The 19,456-nt window shown below is 52.9% G+C and overlaps 1 protein-coding gene across 1 annotated transcript in view; it reads left to right on the top strand.

The window, feature by feature from the left end:
• Nucleotides 1-17,939, top strand: part of syde2 (synapse defective 1, Rho GTPase, homolog 2 (C. elegans)) — a 34,735-nt gene extending 16,796 nt beyond the window's left edge. The window contains exons 4-7 of the mRNA XM_084444331.1: nucleotides 2,478-2,604; nucleotides 9,857-10,038; nucleotides 10,839-11,070; nucleotides 14,981-17,939. Of these exons, the coding sequence (XP_084300457.1) occupies nucleotides 2,478-2,604; nucleotides 9,857-10,038; nucleotides 10,839-11,070; nucleotides 14,981-15,756 (1,317 nt within the window). The 3' untranslated portion in view covers nucleotides 15,757-17,939. The remainder of the gene's footprint in view (nucleotides 1-2,477; nucleotides 2,605-9,856; nucleotides 10,039-10,838; nucleotides 11,071-14,980) is intronic.
• Nucleotides 17,940-19,456: the final 1,517 nt, after the last annotated feature.

The following is a 19,456-nucleotide window of genomic DNA, read 5'->3' as shown; positions in this document are numbered from 1 at the left end:
CGCGCCCCGGAGGCGTGCGGCGATGCTGGCTGAGTGGCAGACATCAGATGTCACAGGTCTGCTTGTTTTCATACAGTGGGCGGCCTTTGTGTATTACAGAGAGGGAGACGGGAGAGTGAATATGAACATGCGGTGTTTGTGTGTGTGTGTGTGTTGTGTGTGTGTGTGTGTGTGTGTGTGTGTTGGGGGGGGGGTGTTTGAGTGACTGCAGATGTGCCATTTGAGAAGCTCTCCCCCTCCACCTCCTACTCCTCCCTCCCTCTGTTCTTTGAAGCCCGGTGCCACAGCAGAGAGAGAGACTCCGGCTCTCCTTTCTCCTAATTAGAGTTGCGACGCCGGCAGTAAATCTGTCTGGTCGTCCTCGGGCCGTCCCTCAGGCGGAGAACGCCAGGGGCGCTGGGCGCCCGGGGAGGGGGCCACGAGGATACGACCCCAAGCCCGCACTCTCTCTCTCTCCGCCCCCCCCCGCCCTCCGGCAGGCCTCTCTCCACGGAGCCCCCCCCCCCCCCCAGGGCCTGCTCAGGTCCTGGCTCCTCCCGGGCGTTGCCAGCAGGCCAGTGTCCAGCAGGCCAGTGTCCAGCAACCTCCTTCAGGACAGCACATTGATCAGCCTCCCTCTGGAGGGGCTGTCTGGCCAGCGTGTGGGCTCTCACTCGGCACGGCCTCCCCGGGTCACTTAGCGCCAGCGCCTCGGCCGTGCCTCGTTTGCTCTCTCTCCTCCCTCTGCCCCTCTCTCCCGTTTTTACTGACTGAAGCCAGCTCGAGCAGAGCTTACAGAGGATATCCCGGTGCATTGTGGGGGAGCCCTTGGCTGGGGTCCTCCCAGGGATGCGGGGTAGGCTGGGAGGGCCTCGGCGGGGGATCTGCGCCAAATTAGGGAGAGATTTATCGGACGTGTCACTGAGGTATGCGGGGCCCGACGCCTGCCGTGTCTTTGGACATAGCTGCACGTGCGGGCCCTCAACCCAGGCTCCCTTCTCAGAAATGCATGTCTTCAGGGGCCTCTCAGTCTTTTAGCCACGGGATGATTGCAGCTTTTCCAAGAAAACTGCTGATTTGCGTCGGGAGAGGGGAGCTGCGTTTGTTGACTGTGTAACTCGATGCTTTGTTGTTAAAGAGACAGACGCAAGGATTTTGTCTACATAGGCTACTACTAGACAAGGCTTGTCTCAAGTACATGAGTAAAATTCTTAAATGCTAAAGGTTATTTAGTAGGCCCATTTGAGCGTATTGCTGAGTACTGCACGACGCAGGTGCAACTGTTTTAGTGACCCGTGAAGATCCGTCAGCGTCTACCCCCGCAGTGATCGGCTTAGGGGCTCAGTCAGCCACTCAAAACTGCGCGCACGTGTGTGTGTGTGAGCGGGTGTGTGGCCGCGCGCACGACGTACGCAGAGCGCTCATTCAGGAAGTCCCCGGGCTCGCCACAGGAAGCCGTTGTGTTGTTTTTAATGAAGGCGAGCGCCGGCCCTTGTTTCCTGTTGCGGCCGCGCGTTTCCCGGCAGCAGCAGGTCAGGACAAAGCCTCTCCCCGACCAGCTGTCGCCCGCACACCCTCCACTCGCCCCGAAAGAAAGGCCTTTTTCTCAATGGACGACTTGTTCACTGTGCCTAGTGACTTCTGTTTACTCGCTCACAAAGACAGATCCCTGTCGAACCCCCCTCCTCCTCCCGCGAGGTTTAGAAATTCTATACGGAGCCAAACTCACAAACAGTGTCCCTGCTGCCCCTGTGTAGACTGCCCGTGGGGGCTGCGGATGCCGGGTTGACCGGCGCGGACCGAGCTAGCCATTTACAGCCCACGACTTCACCGGTCGCTAGGACACCGCGGGGCCCGGCATGCTACACGCCAGACACATGCGGCACGAGACATTCCACAGCGTCTCCGGGGCGACCGCCCACTGAGCAAGCAGGTGGGAGACGGACCGCTAGGCGGTTGTCGTACGTTCTAGCGCGTTCTAGCTCTTCTCTTGTTTCGGTAGCTCTGAATGACCACGCATGCAGCACAGCTCCCTTCGCCAGTTACGTAAGAGGATGCCGGTTCGGTTTTAAGCCAATTGTTTTGCAAGAATCAAAGCGGCTTGTACCACCTAGGTGCCCCGTACCCCCGCCGGGGCCGTGGCTGTGGATTAGACGCGGCGCCGCGTCACAGTCCGAGCGTCTCCCGTGGCGAGCCGCTCGGCGAGACTGGGTGGTCTTCTGGGCTCCGGTGGCCTGTGATGAGCCTCAGTTAAGAACCGCAGACAAGCTGATGGGTTGTGTTTCTCTCTACCCCTCCCCCCCCACACACACACACACACACACACACACACACACCCCACACCACATGTGTGGTCACACTCATCGAGACCAGATCGTCCCTCTCTCGCGAACATGACCCACAGGCGAGTAAAGACGCCCCCCCCCTCGCCCCGGTCGACCGAGCCGACCCAGCCTTGTCGTGCGCGTGGGGGTCTGACCTGGTGTGTGTGTTTCCAGGTCGTGGGTCTCTACCGCCTGTGTGGCTCGGCGGCGGTGAAGAAGGAGCTGAGGGAGGCGTTCGAGAGGGACAGCTACGCCGTGGAGCTGTGTGAGAACACCTATCCGGACATCAACGTCATTACAGGTAACAACTCAACAACACACCCCGCCCTGTTTTTGCTTCCCCCCCCTGTCGGCGTACCGCGCGGCCTCTTGTGTCTGCGCGCGTCTTTGTTCGTGGTAACAGCATCCCCCCCTCGGCAGACCAGCGCGCGGCCGTGCCCGAGGGAGGGAGGGAGGGAGGCCTCGCGTGAACCAGACCGTCCATTTAGGTCACCCCCTCCGCTCCGGGTCGGGACGTGCTCCCTGCCGACCCTCCGTCCACCTCGGGTCATCACGGACTCGCCTCTCTCACAAAGAACGGGGGAACGTTAGCAAGTGGCTACGAGGGAGTGGAAGATTCCGGGTGGATGAATCCAGTTCCGGTGGTCTCTCTAGTACTCATCCCTCAACTGGCGTTGAACCGTCCGTGAACGGCGCTGGTCTTATTTCGTCTCAGTGCCCCGGAGACCGAACATCCGGTCCTGCCTGCTGCAGGAATGTCAGCGGTTAGATCAAGAGATCCCAGTTATGTTTCTGCTTATCAAATCAGCCGTGTCATCAGGAATCCAATAACGAATCGCGTTAGGAATCCAGTTAGGAGGATCAGAGGAGGCAAAAACGTTGGAGAAAATGACTTGCTCATGTTCCCCCCCCCGCCCCCACCCCCACCCCTCCCACCGAAAGAGGAAGACCGTGGAAGCCCCCTGGCATTGTGGGAGCTGATGTTGGTTTTGGGAAGAGGCCCATATAGGCGTCCTCCTATCATGCCTTCTTTGATCCGCATGCATTTGCATGGCAGGGCAAAGAACACAGTTAACAGTTGAGCGGGTTCGAAAAAAAGGGCCCGCACCGGCGCGGATTGTTGGTTTTTGCTTGCTGTCTAAATTTGCTCTGTGGGGCGAGCGGGTGTTGCAGATGGGCCTGGAGGGAGAGAGAGATAGAGAGAGAGAGAGAGAGGGAGAGGGAGGGAGGGAGGGAGAGAGGGAGGGAGAGCGCGAGGGAGAGAGAGAGAGAGGGAGGGAGAGAGGAGGGAGGGAGGGAGAGAGAGAGAGGAGGGAGGGAGAGAGGGAGGGAGAGAGAGAGAGAGAGAGGGAGGGAGGGAGAGGGAGAGAGAGAGAGAGAGAGAGGGAGGGAGGGAGAGAGAGAGAGGGGGAAGGGAGAGAGAGAGTGAGAGAGAGAGAGGGGGGAAGGGAGAGAGAGAGAGAGAGAGAGAGAGGGGGAAGGGAGAATGGGCCGGGTCAGTTAGGCCGGGCTGAGCTGAGGGGTTTGAGCGGAGTCGAAGGGGTTAATAAGCAAGCAAAAACGGATGAGCTAAGAGGGTCGGCGTGTCACACGGCTAATTTGAAAAGCAGAGGTAGTGGAATTGATTAGCCAGGGGGTCAAAGTTTCAGCCCCAGGCGCGCAGAACATGTGCCGTGCGTGGCCTTTCTTTTGTTTCAAAGGCAGATCTGGACAAAGTCACCAGGACAAGGCTCATCGTGGCGACGGTCACGCTCCGAACGGGAACGCCACGTTTAGGCACCGGCTCGTCTTTTGTCGTTGTCTTTCTCCCCGATTTGGAGACTGCGTCAAAACATGACGTATCAGGAGTTGAGTTTGTTAAAACACTGATAACCTGCTTGAATCAGGTTCTGTGAGCGCGGGGGGGGGGGGGGGGGGCAGAAGGGATTCATGGCGGGGGGGAGGGGGGGGGGGTGGTCTGTCTCTCTCTGTCCACATCCACTGTTGGTTGGTCATTCCAGGGCCGAGGGGCTTGGCTGGCAGCTGTAGGGCCCAGTGTCCACAGAGCCGTCCTCGACCCCCCCCCCCCCCCCCGCCCGCCCGCCCCCCCCTCTTCCAGGCCACAGATTGACGGAGTGTTTTTAGTCACGGCTAGGGGGGGTTTGGACCACATTGACCCCTTGGTCCTTTTCTCAGAAAACGTAATGTTGAACTCAGCCATCGAGAGTCCCGACCTCCACACTGCGTCATTCAAAGCGCTACGCGAGTTATAGGCTAGCCCCATCAGTCACGCCATCAGTCCTGGGCCGTGTAGGTGACCGAGTCACGCAGGGCAGTGAACGAAGCCGCTTGTATTTAAACCTGGAGGCAGTTCGTCCGGGATGAGAGGAGACGCTGGTAGTCGAGCGCGTGGACGGTCATCTGAGAACCCTGTCAAACCGTTCCATCTCATTTCAAACCTTTATTTATACTTGTGAAACAAAGCACTGAGGTTTCCCTCATTTACAGTGATGACGAGTTCACGCAGAGACACAAATCAACAAAACAAATGCAATCTACAATAATAATAATTAAAAAAAATAGCTACGGGTTGAAGTACAGGGGTCTAGAGCCATGGTCTTAAACTCTGTGACTGAAGGAAGGACCTCAAGCTGTAGAGTCTGTTGGAAGGTATTCCAAGCATACGGAGCATCATGGAAAAAAGCAGCCCTTCCAAGTTCAGATGCACTCGTGGAACCCTGAGAACAAGCCGATCATGTGACCGGGTCTGGTAGGTGCCAAGGCTCCAGTCCAACGAGACGAGATGTACTCAGGGCCGGACTGGCCATGTGGCGTACCGGGCAAATGCCCGGTGGGCCGGACCTACTTGTGGGCCGATCTAAAAAAAAAAAAAAAGAGCTAACGAACGGCCCATAGAGCAGGGACAGCGGCCCATTGGTCCATCCTCTATAGTGACACTGGGCTGGCCCAATCATATGTAGGCCCCACCCCTCCCTCTGTAAGTTTCAGGTGTCAAGAAATCGCGCAGCACCCCCCCCCCCCCCCCCCCCCCCCGTCAACAAATCGCGCAGCACCGCAGCCCCCCCCCCCCCCCCCCCCGTCAACAAATCGCGCAGCCCCCCCCCCCGTCAACAAAACGAAACTGAAGGTGTTCCATCTCACCGCGTCGGCTCGGCTAGTGGCCTGACTGGGGCTACATTTCCCGGCAGGAAATATTCACCCAGTCCAGCCCTGTGGGCCGGTCTGGGCCAAAAATGCCAGGGCCGATTTTTTGTCCCAGTCCAGCCCTGGATGTACTGTAAGGTGGAAGTTTACCAATAATAAACAAATAAACAAATAGCAGTGATAGCTTCACCTTCGAGAAAGAGATAGCCAGCCCACCTTTTGATAAAGAACAGGCAGGAACCCAACGAGACAGAAAGACTGCGTGACGGGACTGTGTGTGTGTGCGTGTCCCTCTGGCTGGAGGGAATGGAGTGTTTTGAATTTGCTGGTTAAGTAGTCTCTCATGGCCAGACCAGATCTCCACTCTTTGTTGACGTGGCTGTGCCAGCGCTGGAGGAAGGTCTGGCAGCACTCATTACCTTTCTAGGTTGTTGTTGTTTCACGTAGTCTAGATGGAGTCTGATCGGGCCAACAGCATATTCCTGCGCCACGGCAGTAACGCACTAATGACTAGGCTTATCCCCAAAACCTACATCCGTTGAGTCAGAACGCTGGCTATTAAGGTGAAGTATGGACTGTTTAACATAGATATCACTCCCAGCGATTCTCAAACCCTGGCTCACCTCCGCTCCCATCCAACCCCCCCGCCCAACCTCGACTCAACGCCCCCCACCGCCTTGCCCGGCGAAGACGTGGAAAGTCATTAACAAGTGCCTCCTTTGTTGCCGAACAAACACAGATGGTATTTGGCTCACGCATGGGGGATTAGCTGAGCCCTCCCTAGGACGGAGAGTGTGGGGTGTCGGAGCAGCGTGCTACCCCCCAGGACCAGGCAGGCCTGTCCCCCTGTCCCCCTGCCAGGCTGCGCCTAGGCCCTCAGTCCCTCCACCGGTCTGGGGGGGGGGGGGGGCGGTGCTGAAGGGGGTGGGAGGGGAGGGGGGACGGGGGTTAGTGGGTGGTGCCGCTGGAAGAGGGAGAACAAGACCCCATTTGTTCCCTTGACTGCGGCACCGACTCGAGCGGTGACCTGCAGGTTTGTTTGAACGAGAGAGGTCAAAGGGTCAAAGGTAGATCGCTGGCCCGTTGCGTGGTGTACGCTGTAGTCTTTTGGTGGTCGTTTTCGAAAAGGAACAAAATGAAAAAGCAGTCGGGCTGTGATTAGACCAGTTGTGAGCTAGCGACGATTCTCTGACCGCGCCGCAGGATAACAGCAGTCACCCAGGGTGCACTGCTGCCTGTCAGGTCTAGTTAGCGTTGGAAATAGGGATAGCACCTGCAGAGGAAGCCCACCTGTTCTTCCCTGAGCCCAGTGGCCTAGCCCTGTGTGTGTGTGTGTGTGTGTGTGTGTGTGTGTGTGTGTGTGTGTGTGTGTGTGTGTGTGTGTGTGTGTGTGTGTGTGTGTGTGTGTGTGTGTGTGTGTGTGTGTGTGTGTGTGTGTGTGTGTGTGTACACGTACGTGTGTGTGTATCTGGAGACCCAGCAGAGGTTAAGGTGCTCCAAAGGAATAGTAAACACCAGGCTGAGTCATATAGCAGGCTAATCATTTACCACACACACACACACAAACACACGCACACAATGGCTGTGTCCTCGTCGTTCTGGGACACTACACACACTCATAGGAGAGAGCATTGTTTATATAAAACACCGGTAGATGCCTTGCTTTATGGTTGTGTCTGCCTTTTATTGTGTGTGATGTTATGTAATGTTAGGTGATTGCGTCTGTGTGATTCGAAGATTTCATAAGGAAGATGAAAGCTACAAGCTACAACTGGCCTACAGTGACCTCTCACCATGTCAGTGTCTATGGGCTCACACACCTTAAAGTGGAGGTCAATGCGGTCTTAGATTATTTTTTCTGGACCGGGGAAGTTGAAGTGTTCACGCTATTTGTATAGTTGCAAAACGAAACGTTATCCATGATAAGCAGCATGTTTTGATCCGGCTCTGAATGTTGTTCTTCAGTAATGAAAGGACTTGATTACATGATCCAGATAAAAAGGTAGTTCCTGTCCCAGAGAATGATGAAGGTGAATGTTATGGGTTTGACTGGAGCGTGTTCACAAACACGCCGTCTATCTGTTCAGGAAATCAGCTTGTCTAAAGAGTTATTCAGAGAACAACAAAGTATGCTAATCTTGCAGTCGTCTGTCCGCGTGCTCAACAGTACGCGCCAAATACCTTTCCTGGAACTACCCTGGAGATAAAAGTGTGACGAGATAAAAGTGTGAAGATGTACTGTACGCTGTCTCTCTGACGGGGGAGGGGACAGAGACGGCCCCCCGAACGGCCGTTAAATAGGAGCCCAGAACAGGCTTTTCCCTTTCATATCTGCCGTCTTCATCTCCGCACAGCGGCGCGCGCCTCCGCTCGCTACAGGTCTGACCACAGACCTGTCATTATGGATCTACCTGAGAGACGGGGGAGGGGGGACTCCGAGTTCCACTGATTGCTTGACACAGCAGACTTGGTTGTTTTGTTGGACAGGGGACCCGGGAGGGGTGGGTGGGGGGGGGGGGGGGGGGGGGGGGGTTGGAATGCACAGGTCTCGGCCCCCTCTCTCCCGCGTCGCTGCGTCGTGGCGTGTCGAGTCTTGAGTTGGGCAGGAGCGTTGTTGTGGAGCGGGGTTCAGAGTCCTAAGCTGGAAAGCAGGCCCGCTGTGCGCTCACCAAAAGGGAGCCTTTTTTCACGGACTGAGAGTTTTACGACAGCGTATATAGGTCAGGAGGAAGGGGTTGGGAGAAGGAGAGGAAATACCTTTTGACACAGAACAATAACAGGAGGACGTGTCGATACTATACACACAGTACAATGCATGCATTATAGAGATTGTGGCATAGTTGCCACTGTTGAAATGGCTGGGTGTGTTGTTCCATGTGGAGGAAATGGGAGTGTTTCACATAATCCCAGCTAATTTTAAATCTGCTTCGTCTTTGCCCGGATTACTGGCCATGCAGATTGTGCCAGGGAGGCTGAGACAGATGAAATCAGTCAGCTAAACCTCTCGTACTTAAAAGGAGGTTAAGTATGCTCTCACTACTGTACTGCTACTTGTAAAAGGTGTTTTTTACTGTGGGACTAGAACCTGGATTATAATCCTAGGATTAGGCTATGGCACGTCTGGAGAACTGAGATGTTAACTGTCAAAGCAGCAGTGGTCTAATTGATTCGGCAGCTCCTATCCTAGCCTTTCTGAATGTTGTTCTAGAGGTTTGTCACCGGCTGTGAGATCAGTGGTTCCCTGTCTACATGTAGTTGTAGTTCACTAGCAGTGTAAATCATTTCACTTGTCTGGTTGTGGTGGTGATCGTCTGGTTCACTACTACCGTTAATCTGTAGCTTTTTTTATTTGTAAATTCACCAAAGTTATGAGTCTCATGTAGTCTCGCAAGCCAGACGAGTCGACTTCCGCTCCGGATTGTCTATGACATCTGGTATTCAGGCGCTGAAATTTGGTTGAAGGAAAAACGGGCGGATATCCCGTCAAAACTCCGTAGAGAGTAGTAGACCGTCCGGACAGGAAGTGATGAGTTTTTTTAAGAACTTCCTTTTACAAATTCTAAGCGGCCGAAGTCCAGACTCCCTCCTCCGTAGAGAGTCTCGCTCCGAGACTAAGCCTCATGAGTCTCACTCACAGTTTTGGGAGGTTGGTGCCGTCTTAGACAGCGCTGACACCCATCCTCCTCGCCACATTCGTGAAATGTGCAGCCATTTCACTGAGGACCTACTGTAGATCACCCAGCTCAAAGAACGCTCTGAACGCCCGTCCCTGGTTACTGTATGCATTCTGGGAAGAAAATAACAATGAATCCACTGCAAAGAACTGTCACGCTGCCAAGAACTAAAAAAAAAAAAAAAAAAGTTTTATTACTGCATTTGTTCGTATTTGTTCCCTCCCCCCAACGAAAAGAAAAGACATGCCAATAATTTTTCCGGGGGCTTAGCGCAGATCGACAGTGTGGTTTTCGCGTTTGGCCGTCTCTTTTGTCTGGGCCGGGGGGGAGGCTGAAGTCACAGGTGTGAACGCGCCTTGGCTGAAGCGAGGCCCCCTGCATTCTCAGGCTGCCATGTCACGCCCGATTCTAATCAGGCATTGCACCAGACGCCACAGAACCCACCGCAACAATGGGGCCTGCCTTGGCAGCCTGCAGAGTATTCTAGCTTCCAACCGCCTAAAAGAGGAGGGAAAGAAAAGCCTTTGATTTCTCAATAATGACTCTTCCTAAAGATAATATTGTTAGTGATTTGTCAGGTATTTAAGTCATCTGTCTGTGTGAAGTTCAGATGAGTTCTTCTCTATCTAGCCGTGGGGAAATCAGCTGATCGTGATTGATCTAAAAAGTGCATAATGATGATCATTATTCATCTAATGTCCTCATCGCTCTCTCTCTCTCTCTCTCCCCCCCCAGGGGTGTTGAAGGACTACCTGCGGGAGCTGCCCTACCCCCTCATCACTAAGCAGCTGTACGAGGCCGTGTTGGACTCCATGGCGAGGAGGCCTCTGCGGATCGGCCCCGGGGGCTGCGAGAACGACCAGGCGGACACGGAGCACACGGTCGGCCTGCTGGAGCACCTGCCGGAGGTGGAGCGGGTGAGGACCAGAGCAGACCTCCTCAACGTCACGTTCTCCCCGTGTCCTCAGCGAGGCACAGCTCAGCTCCACAGTGCTCACAGTACAGCAGCAGACCCAGCCTAGTGGCTGATATGACCCCCAGCAATAGGCTTCAAGATCTGTTTTACTAGCCATGTATATGGTGTAAAGGAAAAATCTTACTTGGTTTAGTTTAGATTTCAAAGAACACGCTGAGTGGTCGGTCAAGCTGGTTTCAAACAAAGACAATAGTTTATTCTATGTTACGATTTGCAATTCGGACAAGAGCACAGGAAGTGAATCCGGGCTCGAGTGAGTCAGATGGGGACGAGGTCGATAGGTTATAAAGTGAAAAAGGAAGTGACATAGTTTCAGGATGAAGAGGACAGGGAAGTGATGTCACACAGGAATAATTTGTAGTTTTAACAGACTGATCTATGAGAACGAACTACAAAGTTGGAACAATAGTCAAGTAGGAAAACAAAACACTTTGGTGAGACTTGAATTTCATTCACAGGTACATCCTTACTAGGAATTTAAATAGGATAAAGGCGTACGCTGTTGCAGATGATGTAGGACAGGGTGCAAAGACATGACAGTGCAAATGCAGTACAAAAAACAGTGCAAATACAAAATACAGTGTAAACAAACTACAGTGCAATATACCATATATAGCTTATTTCAATCACTAGGACACCTGCTGAGACCAACGACTAAAAGTAAGAGAATTTAACCCAGAATGTATTTTTTCCCGCCTAACTTGACCTAGCATGTCCTGTCCTCCGCGTGCGTGTGTACAGGTGACCCTCCGGAAGCTCCTCGACCATCTGAAGCTGGTGGCGTCGCACCACGAGGTGAACAAGATGACGTGCCAGAACCTGGCGGTGTGCTTCGGGCCCGTGCTGCTCAGCCAGCGGCAGGAGGCGTCCTGTCACAGCAACCGCGTGTTCATGGACTCGGAGGAGCTGGCCAGCGCCCTGCACTTCAAGAAGCACATCGAGGTCCTGCACTACCTGCTGCAGCTCTGGCCAGGTACGCCCATGTCAGACAGGGCCCCAGACCACGGAGATAGTAGGAACGACGTGGATCTCTACTGATCTCATACACTGAGGGGGGTCCCCCCGCGCCTGCGCAGGGTCTGGCTGGGCTCTGATGAAGTGGCGTAGCGTTAAGCGCAGTCTTCCCTCAGACAGCTTGATACACAACTCGATTTACAAGCCGCTATTAACGGTCGGTCTAATTTGGTCAGAGGCCCCATCCCCCCCCCCCCCCCCATGTGTTTCATCCGGTCCCGGTGCCGGAGGAAGCCTGGAGCAAATTGCTCCCAGCTCCGCGGTTTCTGCTCCAAACACGACTTTAAAAGACTCTCTGCTGCTTTGATCACTGAGGTCTGACCGGCTGGTTTACCGACTGGTTTGCCGGCCGGGGTCTCGCGGGCAGCAGATAGCCCGCTACTCCGCCATCTGCTCCCTTCATGGACGAGATACCCCACAGACCGCCCCGCCCTGGCCTTCCCAGGCAGCTGTATACTGTTCGCCACGCTTGTTTACAGTATATAAATCACCATCCAGGGGGAAGATATCCTGTACCAGCTGGGCCTCATGGCTGGTCGTTTGTCTCCCCGCCCGACCGCTGTGCTCCCAGCAGCTGTCTGCTTTGAGCGCCGCCGCCGCGCGACATGTGAAGACTCTGCGTCGTCTGGTACAGATAGAAAACAAGTCGTATGAGTATAAGGTTCCCCGGGAGGTGGGCGGGGCAAAGCTCGTGCCGACGAGTGTGCTCGCCGTGGATGTTGTTCAGGATCGAGGCTAGTCTCGCGATACCAGACTTTTGTCTGGAGACATCTCCGTTGAAAATCGTCGCTAGGACAGCGCCGACTCAATCCGACCAATCAGGACCACTGCCTGCATGTCCTACAGGGTGAAGGACCCGCCTCCAAACAAACTGGAGCGGAGAATCAAAACAAAAACAGAACATTAACCACCCTATTAGGAAGGACCACCTTAAAGTCGCACTGAAATGAAAAAAGCATTCTGTCCCATTTCGGTTCACATAATTGGTCATAGTGTTCACCTATTCAACGAAGTATGCCAAAAGAATTACAAAATTCTACTTTTGTTGTAATCTTATATCAAAGTATATAATTTCTTACTTCCTGGAAAACGGTAGGTCACTTGCAATGACGACAACAGGTACCTTAGATTTTAGGCCAATAATTTCCACTTGTCAATGTTCCAATCAAATTCCTCTAAACATATGTCCCACCCTCATAGCTTGTGTGCGTCGGAAATACGTCAAACTACGGAAGTTAGATGATCTCAAACGTCCGTTTCAGTGCGACGAAATCTGGACGAAGGCCTTCAGTCTCTAGTCGAGCGCAGCGTTCAGAGACTTGACCCATGAGTCTAGATTGAGCGTAGCGAGGGGAGGCGGGCGGATCGCTAACATCCCTCGTGACCGACCAACCTTTTATTTTCGGACGACTTACAAATGCTACCTGTGATGCAGACATGCGAGTATCCGTTTGACAACCTCCCCCTGCACTCTGAAATTAACTTCCTGCCTGTAAACGTGGTGGGGTAACGCCTCGACCCCCCCGCACGGCCCCACCCTACCACCTACGGCGCGCGTCGGCAGACAGCCGTGTTTTTGGACCGAGTGCCCCCGGCTGATGGAGTGTTTGAGTAACTCTAACCTCGGACAGGCTGAAATCTAAGTCTCTGGCTAGTCCACCACCCCGTGTTTACGCCCCCTCCTCTCGTTTCTTCTTTCCTCCCCAACCCCGCCCCCCCCCCCCTCCCTCTCCACACACACACACACACACACACACACACACACACACACGCTTCCTCAGCCCACAGTGTAACATGGCCAGGACTATAATTACAGGCATTCCTGGGCTAACCTTAGCCCTCCGTCCTCCATCATACACCCTAGCCTAGCATTTCACAACCATCACAGTATATTTTCAGTCTCTTCACAAGGACCCCACCTTCCACTGCATTGTTGCTGAGGCCTTGAGAGTGTGTGTGTGTGTGTGTGTGCGTGTTTGTGTCTGTGTGTGAGTGTGTGTGTGTGTGTGTGTCTATGTGTGTGTGCGTGCGTGTTTGTGTCTGTGTGTGAGTGTGCGGTACTCCAGATCTGTACATGGGGGCTGGGTGTTTACGGTGTGTGAGAGAGCATGCGATGTGTGTTTGGTGTGTATGTTGACCGTTGACCGCTCGCCTTCAGGTGTCAAGCTGTGTGAACGTCTGTGCGTGTGAATCCTTAAACTCGGTGCGTGCAGAGCTTTGTGTTAAGGGGACGTGTGTGAATGCATGTGAGAGAGGGAATGCATGTCAGTGTGTGTGTGTGTGTGTGTGTGTGTGTGTGTGTGTGTGTGTGTGTGTGTGTGAGAGAGTGTGTGTGCGTGTGTGTGAATGCATGTGAGAGAGGGAATGCGTGTCAGTGTGTGTGTGTGTGTGTGTGTGTGTGTGTGTATGTGTGTGTGTGTGCATGAGAGAGAGTGTGTGCGTGTGTGTGAATGCATGTGAGAGAGGGAATGCGTGTCAGTGTGTGTGTGTGTGCGTGAGAGAGTGTGTGTGTTTTGGACAAAGAGCAGGTGGCCTGGGAGAGATCACGCTATGCCGCTATGGTGCTGGCGGAGAGGAGGAGGAGGGAGAGGAGGAGGAGGGTGTGTTTAGAGGACCTGGGTATTTTTAACTTTGTTCAGGGACAGCGCAGCTCGTGAAAGCAGCCTGGGAACGGAAGGTCCCGGTCTTTTTTTTTCTGGCCTCCGCCCCACATCCCGCGGGCCGCGTCCCAGCGGTATTCAGCCAGAGGTCGGCGGTTCATGGCGGTTCACGGTCATTCGCGCCCTGGGCTCGGCGGTGCACACGCCAGCCTGGGTTTTGCTAACTGGCACAGCTTCCTCCACTGGCTGATGTTTTATCCTGTACAACTCAGGCTCAGTTTCAGTCATCTACCTCCAACATAGGGCTGTGATTACAGTTGGAAAATTCCAGAATATTCACAAATTGTCCATGGGAATTGTGTGAATTAACCGGAATAAACTGCAAAACAGAATTTATGTGAATTAATGGGAATTAACCGGAATAAACTGCAAAACAGAATTTATGGGAATTAATGGGAATTAACCGGAATAAACTGCAAAACAGAATTTATTCTCGTTAATTCTCATACATTTCCAGTTTATTCCCGTTAATTCCCATAAATTCCCGTTGAGAGTTTCCCGGAATTTTGCAACCCTAGCTGTAATACGCATGTTTAATCATGTTACCCTGCTTCTGAAACGTGTGTTTCTCTCTCTCTGTCTCCCCCCGCCCTCGCTGTAGGGGGCAGCTAGCGGTGTGGTCGGTACAGGGGGGGGGTGCACCCCGGAGGTAACAGCAGTGATTGTGTTGGAGTGTTTAGTCCTCTTGGCACAGATGTGACTCCCCTGCCCCCCCCCCCTGCCCCCCACACTCCCTTCTCATCTAGACAGTCTTAGCTTAAAAGTGACCTATATTAGGTTAACAGTACATATATCGTTTATTAGCTCAAAGACACCGAGTGTAACAGACCGTTTTCTGAGGATCTTGATATATGGTGTAACAGAGTGGGCGGTGCAGTGGATTTGGGCATGCATCTGTGCAGCATGGCGTGCGTTTACGATACGAACTCGATCTCCGAACCCCCGAGGGGACCTTGTGTACGCAGCGCCCGTCTCGTGTGGTTTGGGAATGTGATTAGAACTAACCGCGGCGTCTGCTGCAAGCGGCCAGTTAAGAACGATCCCTGGTGTGTGATCATACAAACGATCACACAAACACATAATCATGCACCAGGGAGCGGACGCAGATACAGAAGCCGGTCAAACTGAGTACCTCGTCCTAACCCGGCGTCCCCTTTATGTCCTCTCTCTCTCTCTCTCTCTCTCTCTCTCTCTCTCTCCCCCCTCCAGTGGTGGACCCACGCAAGCCCCCGGCCCCGGAGCCCCCCGGCCCCCAGCCGACGGCAGCGCCCCCTCCCCTGCGCCGGAGGAAAGAGCGGCCGCAGGTGCTGAACCTGAGCGAGGCGGAGATGGCGGGCGTGCTGCGGCCCCGGGCGGGCCGCCTGGACAGCCCTAGCAACCGCTACGCCGGCGACTGGAGCTGCTGCGGCGAGGGCTACTTCCCACCGCCGCCGCCATCGCCGCCGCCGCCCAGGGACGAGGCCGACTACGACGACGTCCCGTCGGAGGACGCAGAGCCAGCCGAGGAGGGGCGGGACGGCGAGCCCGGGGGGCTGGGGGGGGAGCGGGAGAGCAGCCAGACCGGACAGGGGGAGGAGCCGGCCGCGGCGGAGCGAGCGGAGCCCCCTCCGGGCGAGGAGGTCGCGGAGGCAGTGGCGGAGGAGGGGGGGGAGGAGAAGGAGGAGGAGGAGGAGGAGAGGGGGGGGGCGGTTGAGGAGGAAGGGGAGGAAGGGGAGGGGGAGAAGGAGGGCGACGGCGGCGATGGCGACGGCGGCCAGCAGCCCCCCGAGGAGACGGTGTGCGGCGACGAGGACGGCGGCGAGCGCATCCTGCCGCCGCGCTGCCTCCCCAGGGAGCACACGTACCAGGCCTACATGAAGATCCAGGACATCAGCCCCGTGCTGAGCAACAGGGTCAACCTGAGGGACCTGCAGGAGAGCATCGACACGCTCATAGGCAACCTGGAGAGAGAGCTCAACAAGAACAAGCTCAATGTGGGCTACTGACTCTCACACACACACACACACACACACACACACACACACACTCACAGTTGGGGGTAAAAAAAAAAAAAGACTCGACAGACACAGGAGACGGAGTTGAGCGCCGTCGGGAGGGTTCGGGGAATAAGCCCCCGGCGTTTCCCGCGTTTTGCGCTCGAGCGCTGGGACTCGGGACTCCGGTCTCTGTCGTCAACCAGGCGGGGCCCTCCCGGCGTTCGGTTTTGCCGTTTTGTCCGCGCCGCCGCCGCCTACACACAAGACATTCCGTGATGTTTCATCATTATTGCTCGTCGACCGCCTCGAACGTGTCGTCGTCCCGTTCTGGTCTCGTCCCGTTCTGGTCTCGTCCCGTTCTGGTCTCGTCCCGTTCTGGTCTCGTCCCGTTCTGTTCGTTTCCGCTTCTCTTCTTATTAGAAGAACCCATTGACCCCGAGGGGTGTAAAAGGTGCCTTAATTGTGTGAAGGTGGTACGTTAAGGCAAGGGAGAGCTTCTCTATTGAGGTATGAAACATTATAATGTACAATAATGCACTTATGAGGCTTTAGTGTAGACGTGGTTTAGGTACGTGCAGTATGCTGGCTGGTCTGAACTGGGGGGAGGAGCTACCAGTCTGAGGTGCTGTTGCTGGGGCTTATGGGATGGGTCATGGGCAGCCAGATCCCTGAGTACCCATAGATCACACACACACACACACACACACACACACACACACACACACACACACGTCTGCTCAAATATGATGGATGTATCATCAGAGGAGAGGACATATTGTTGATAAGTGTTCTCTACTCGCATGAACAGATAAAGAGTAAACATGTATCCAATCCTAAGCAAGAAAAGAAGTGAATAATGTTCATGGACCATCGATAGTGTAAAACTTTTTTTCACCTCTCCGTTCCCCCGAAACCTCCCACATGTTTTGACAAACTGTGATCACCTGCAGGTACACAGGCAGAGGCAGAATCCAAATATGAGAGACACACCAGCTGATAAACTGCGTGTAGGGCTTCAGCTTGTAGAAACTAAAGTCAGCTGCCTAAATAGACGAGCAAGTTTTCAGCAATCCAGGGATTCAGAATGATCAGTATTTAACATATGTGTATATAAATGTATTCGGAATATATTATTTTTTACAGCTTATATTTCCATACAGGCATATTTAAATGCTCTCAATGACCTTGTAGTATTGACATGTAGTACGAGTCTCAGACTTTGTCGCTTTCCTCCCCTCAACCTACCTGTACACATCTTAAATGTGCTGGACTAATGGTACAACTTTAGCTGTAAAATATGAGAGAAAAATACGTTCTTGCAGAACGAGAGATATTGTTATTTTTGTTATATTTTGTACATATTTGGCATCTCGTTTGGTCGCTGGTGGGTCCGAGCTGTGTCTGTGTTTGTGTTTTTAAAAAGGTACTGAACGTTGTTGCATGGTCAAAAGCTTTACTGACATAAACAAGTCTTTTTCCCCCTCTTCTTTGCTTGTTCATATTTATGTGCACAGAGACCAGGGGGGGTTTCACAAAGCTGGCTAACTGAGCAAGCGTGACTGACTTTTGCTATGAGTAAAAACTGGAAACCCTTCAAATCTAGAACATGGACTGAAGTTATTTTCTGGGTTTTACTACTCGTGCAGACTTCAGGCCTCCTCAGCTAGCCAGCTTTGTGAACCCCACCCCCCCCATCCCCACACTTCAAATGTGCTGTCCCTCGTTTACCTGCTGCAGCTGCTCACACAACACTGTTTGTACTCCGCATGGAAAATTAGGTTCAGCCGGCCCCTGAGGCGGCCGCATTATTTTCCAACGGGCTCAGTGCATTCAGACTCAGTGTGGTTTGGACCAGCAGCAGTGTGTAACGTTAGCCCGGCAGGTGTCTCCTGCTGTAGTCCAGCGATAGTGGCTTCAGCAGGAGTCAGGTCAACCATCTGTCTTTTCTCTCAAGCGCTGACCTCACGGTCATCCAGAGGTGAGATCCTCTGTCCCCTAGTACGATGTGAGCCATCTCTGTTATCAATGCATTCCTCTCTTTGAATCCTTCTCTCTATCTAGCCTATGACTGTCATATGTCAGCATGTACATGTGCGCGCGTACATCATTGTCCGTGCGTACACGGCTAAACGTTACGTGTTTTGTAATCGTTTTTTTTGTCCCGTCTGTCTTGGAAAAAGAATCCTATGATGAAAGCATCGTTTAAGAGAATATGACTTTGTACTGATCTTGAGAAATGTATGGTCATAATAAAGTATATATTTCACATGTGGCCTGTGTGTCCCTTGTAATTCCATGTCAACACTACATACTTATACCTGGTTTATTGACTACTGTACTGAAGTGTGTTCAGTAGAGACAGCAACATTCAACATTTCCCTTAGTGAAGTCAACTCATAGGAACGCTCAGTCAGTGGGCTACACCACAATATGGACACTTTCTTTAAACACCAGTTTTTCCGTTGCAGTGTTGCTTTTAAAATCATTTGGTACCGGGCCTTCTCATTTGGGAGCTGGGGAATTGCCCTTGCGGGTTGTGGGAAGGTCCCCGCGATGCACGCAGCTCTAGGGACATTCCCAGCAACCAGCCAGCGCAGGAGACCTGCGACGTGATCCCATAAACTAGCTCCATCAGTTAGCGTGGAGCCAGTTAGACCCTGGGATCTTTCAGCTGTTAATGTTTTTTTAAGCGTTCTATGTGCGTGGGTGAGATAATTCTTAACAACTGTTATGAACAGCTATGGAATTATGCAGCTTGAGGGTACAGTACAGAGTGTACCGGTAGCAGGAGCTGGAGCCTGTGGGCATATGTTTTATCACTCGGTTGAAAAATGCTTTTCCCCAAGAGCTCCCAAGTGATTTGACATCTATCCTGGAGATTTATGCTCTGATGGAGCCATTTTCATTGAGAATTTGAAGATGTGTATAATTTTCTTGTCCGATAGTAGTTTATCTCTGCTAAAAAGTTCTTATTTTATGGTATGCATTATTTAACCACCCATAAAAATACAAAAAGCATACTTTTGGGATCATTTTATACATTTTATTTCATTTTTAACAAATGTCTATTCTTAAGATACAATAATGTTGTGACCTTCATGTTTTAATGAAGGCGTCCTCTACAGGGCTCCCAGCCATCTTCCCTATGGGGCTGACTTAGACATAATAACTCGGTCTGTTTGGTTAGTCAGGGCCGCCATTTGATATCAGGCCGTCTGCTTGAGTGAACTGAACTGAACTTTTGTTCATGTCGAATTTGAGAGAGAGAGAAAGGCAGGGTATGGCTCTCTTTGGGTAAACATCCTTGACAGCCACCTGCATGTGAAACTATAGACCCTCTCCTCCTCCCTCTCTCCTCCCTTGATTGAATATCAGTGTGTGCTTCAGTGACAGTCAATCCACCAAGGTGGGGGCTCCTAAAAAAACACATTGTCACTCACAGCCAAGGGTCAGAAGCCATAACACCGTTTTCTGAGGATCTTGATGTATAGTTATGCATTAGAAAGAAAAGCAGCATAATGAAATCTCCTTCTGTCAGTGAGCATTGCTCTGAGAGGCTTATGTTGAATCAGACTAATATGTCCTATACTGACTAAGTAATAGTAATGAACACGGGGAAGCTAAGCCTCTGTAATTGCTGGGAACCTTCACAGCAACGCTGGGCAGACATTCCATACATGTGGTGTCCTTCAATAAGGAAGACTATTAA

This window comes from Borostomias antarcticus, assembly GCF_949987555.1.
Source record: "Borostomias antarcticus genome assembly, chromosome: 10".
Classification (NCBI taxonomy): domain Eukaryota; kingdom Metazoa; phylum Chordata; class Actinopteri; order Stomiiformes; family Stomiidae; genus Borostomias; species Borostomias antarcticus.
Note: the sequence above shows the minus strand (reverse complement) of the source record. Positions and strands in the feature narration are given on the sequence as shown.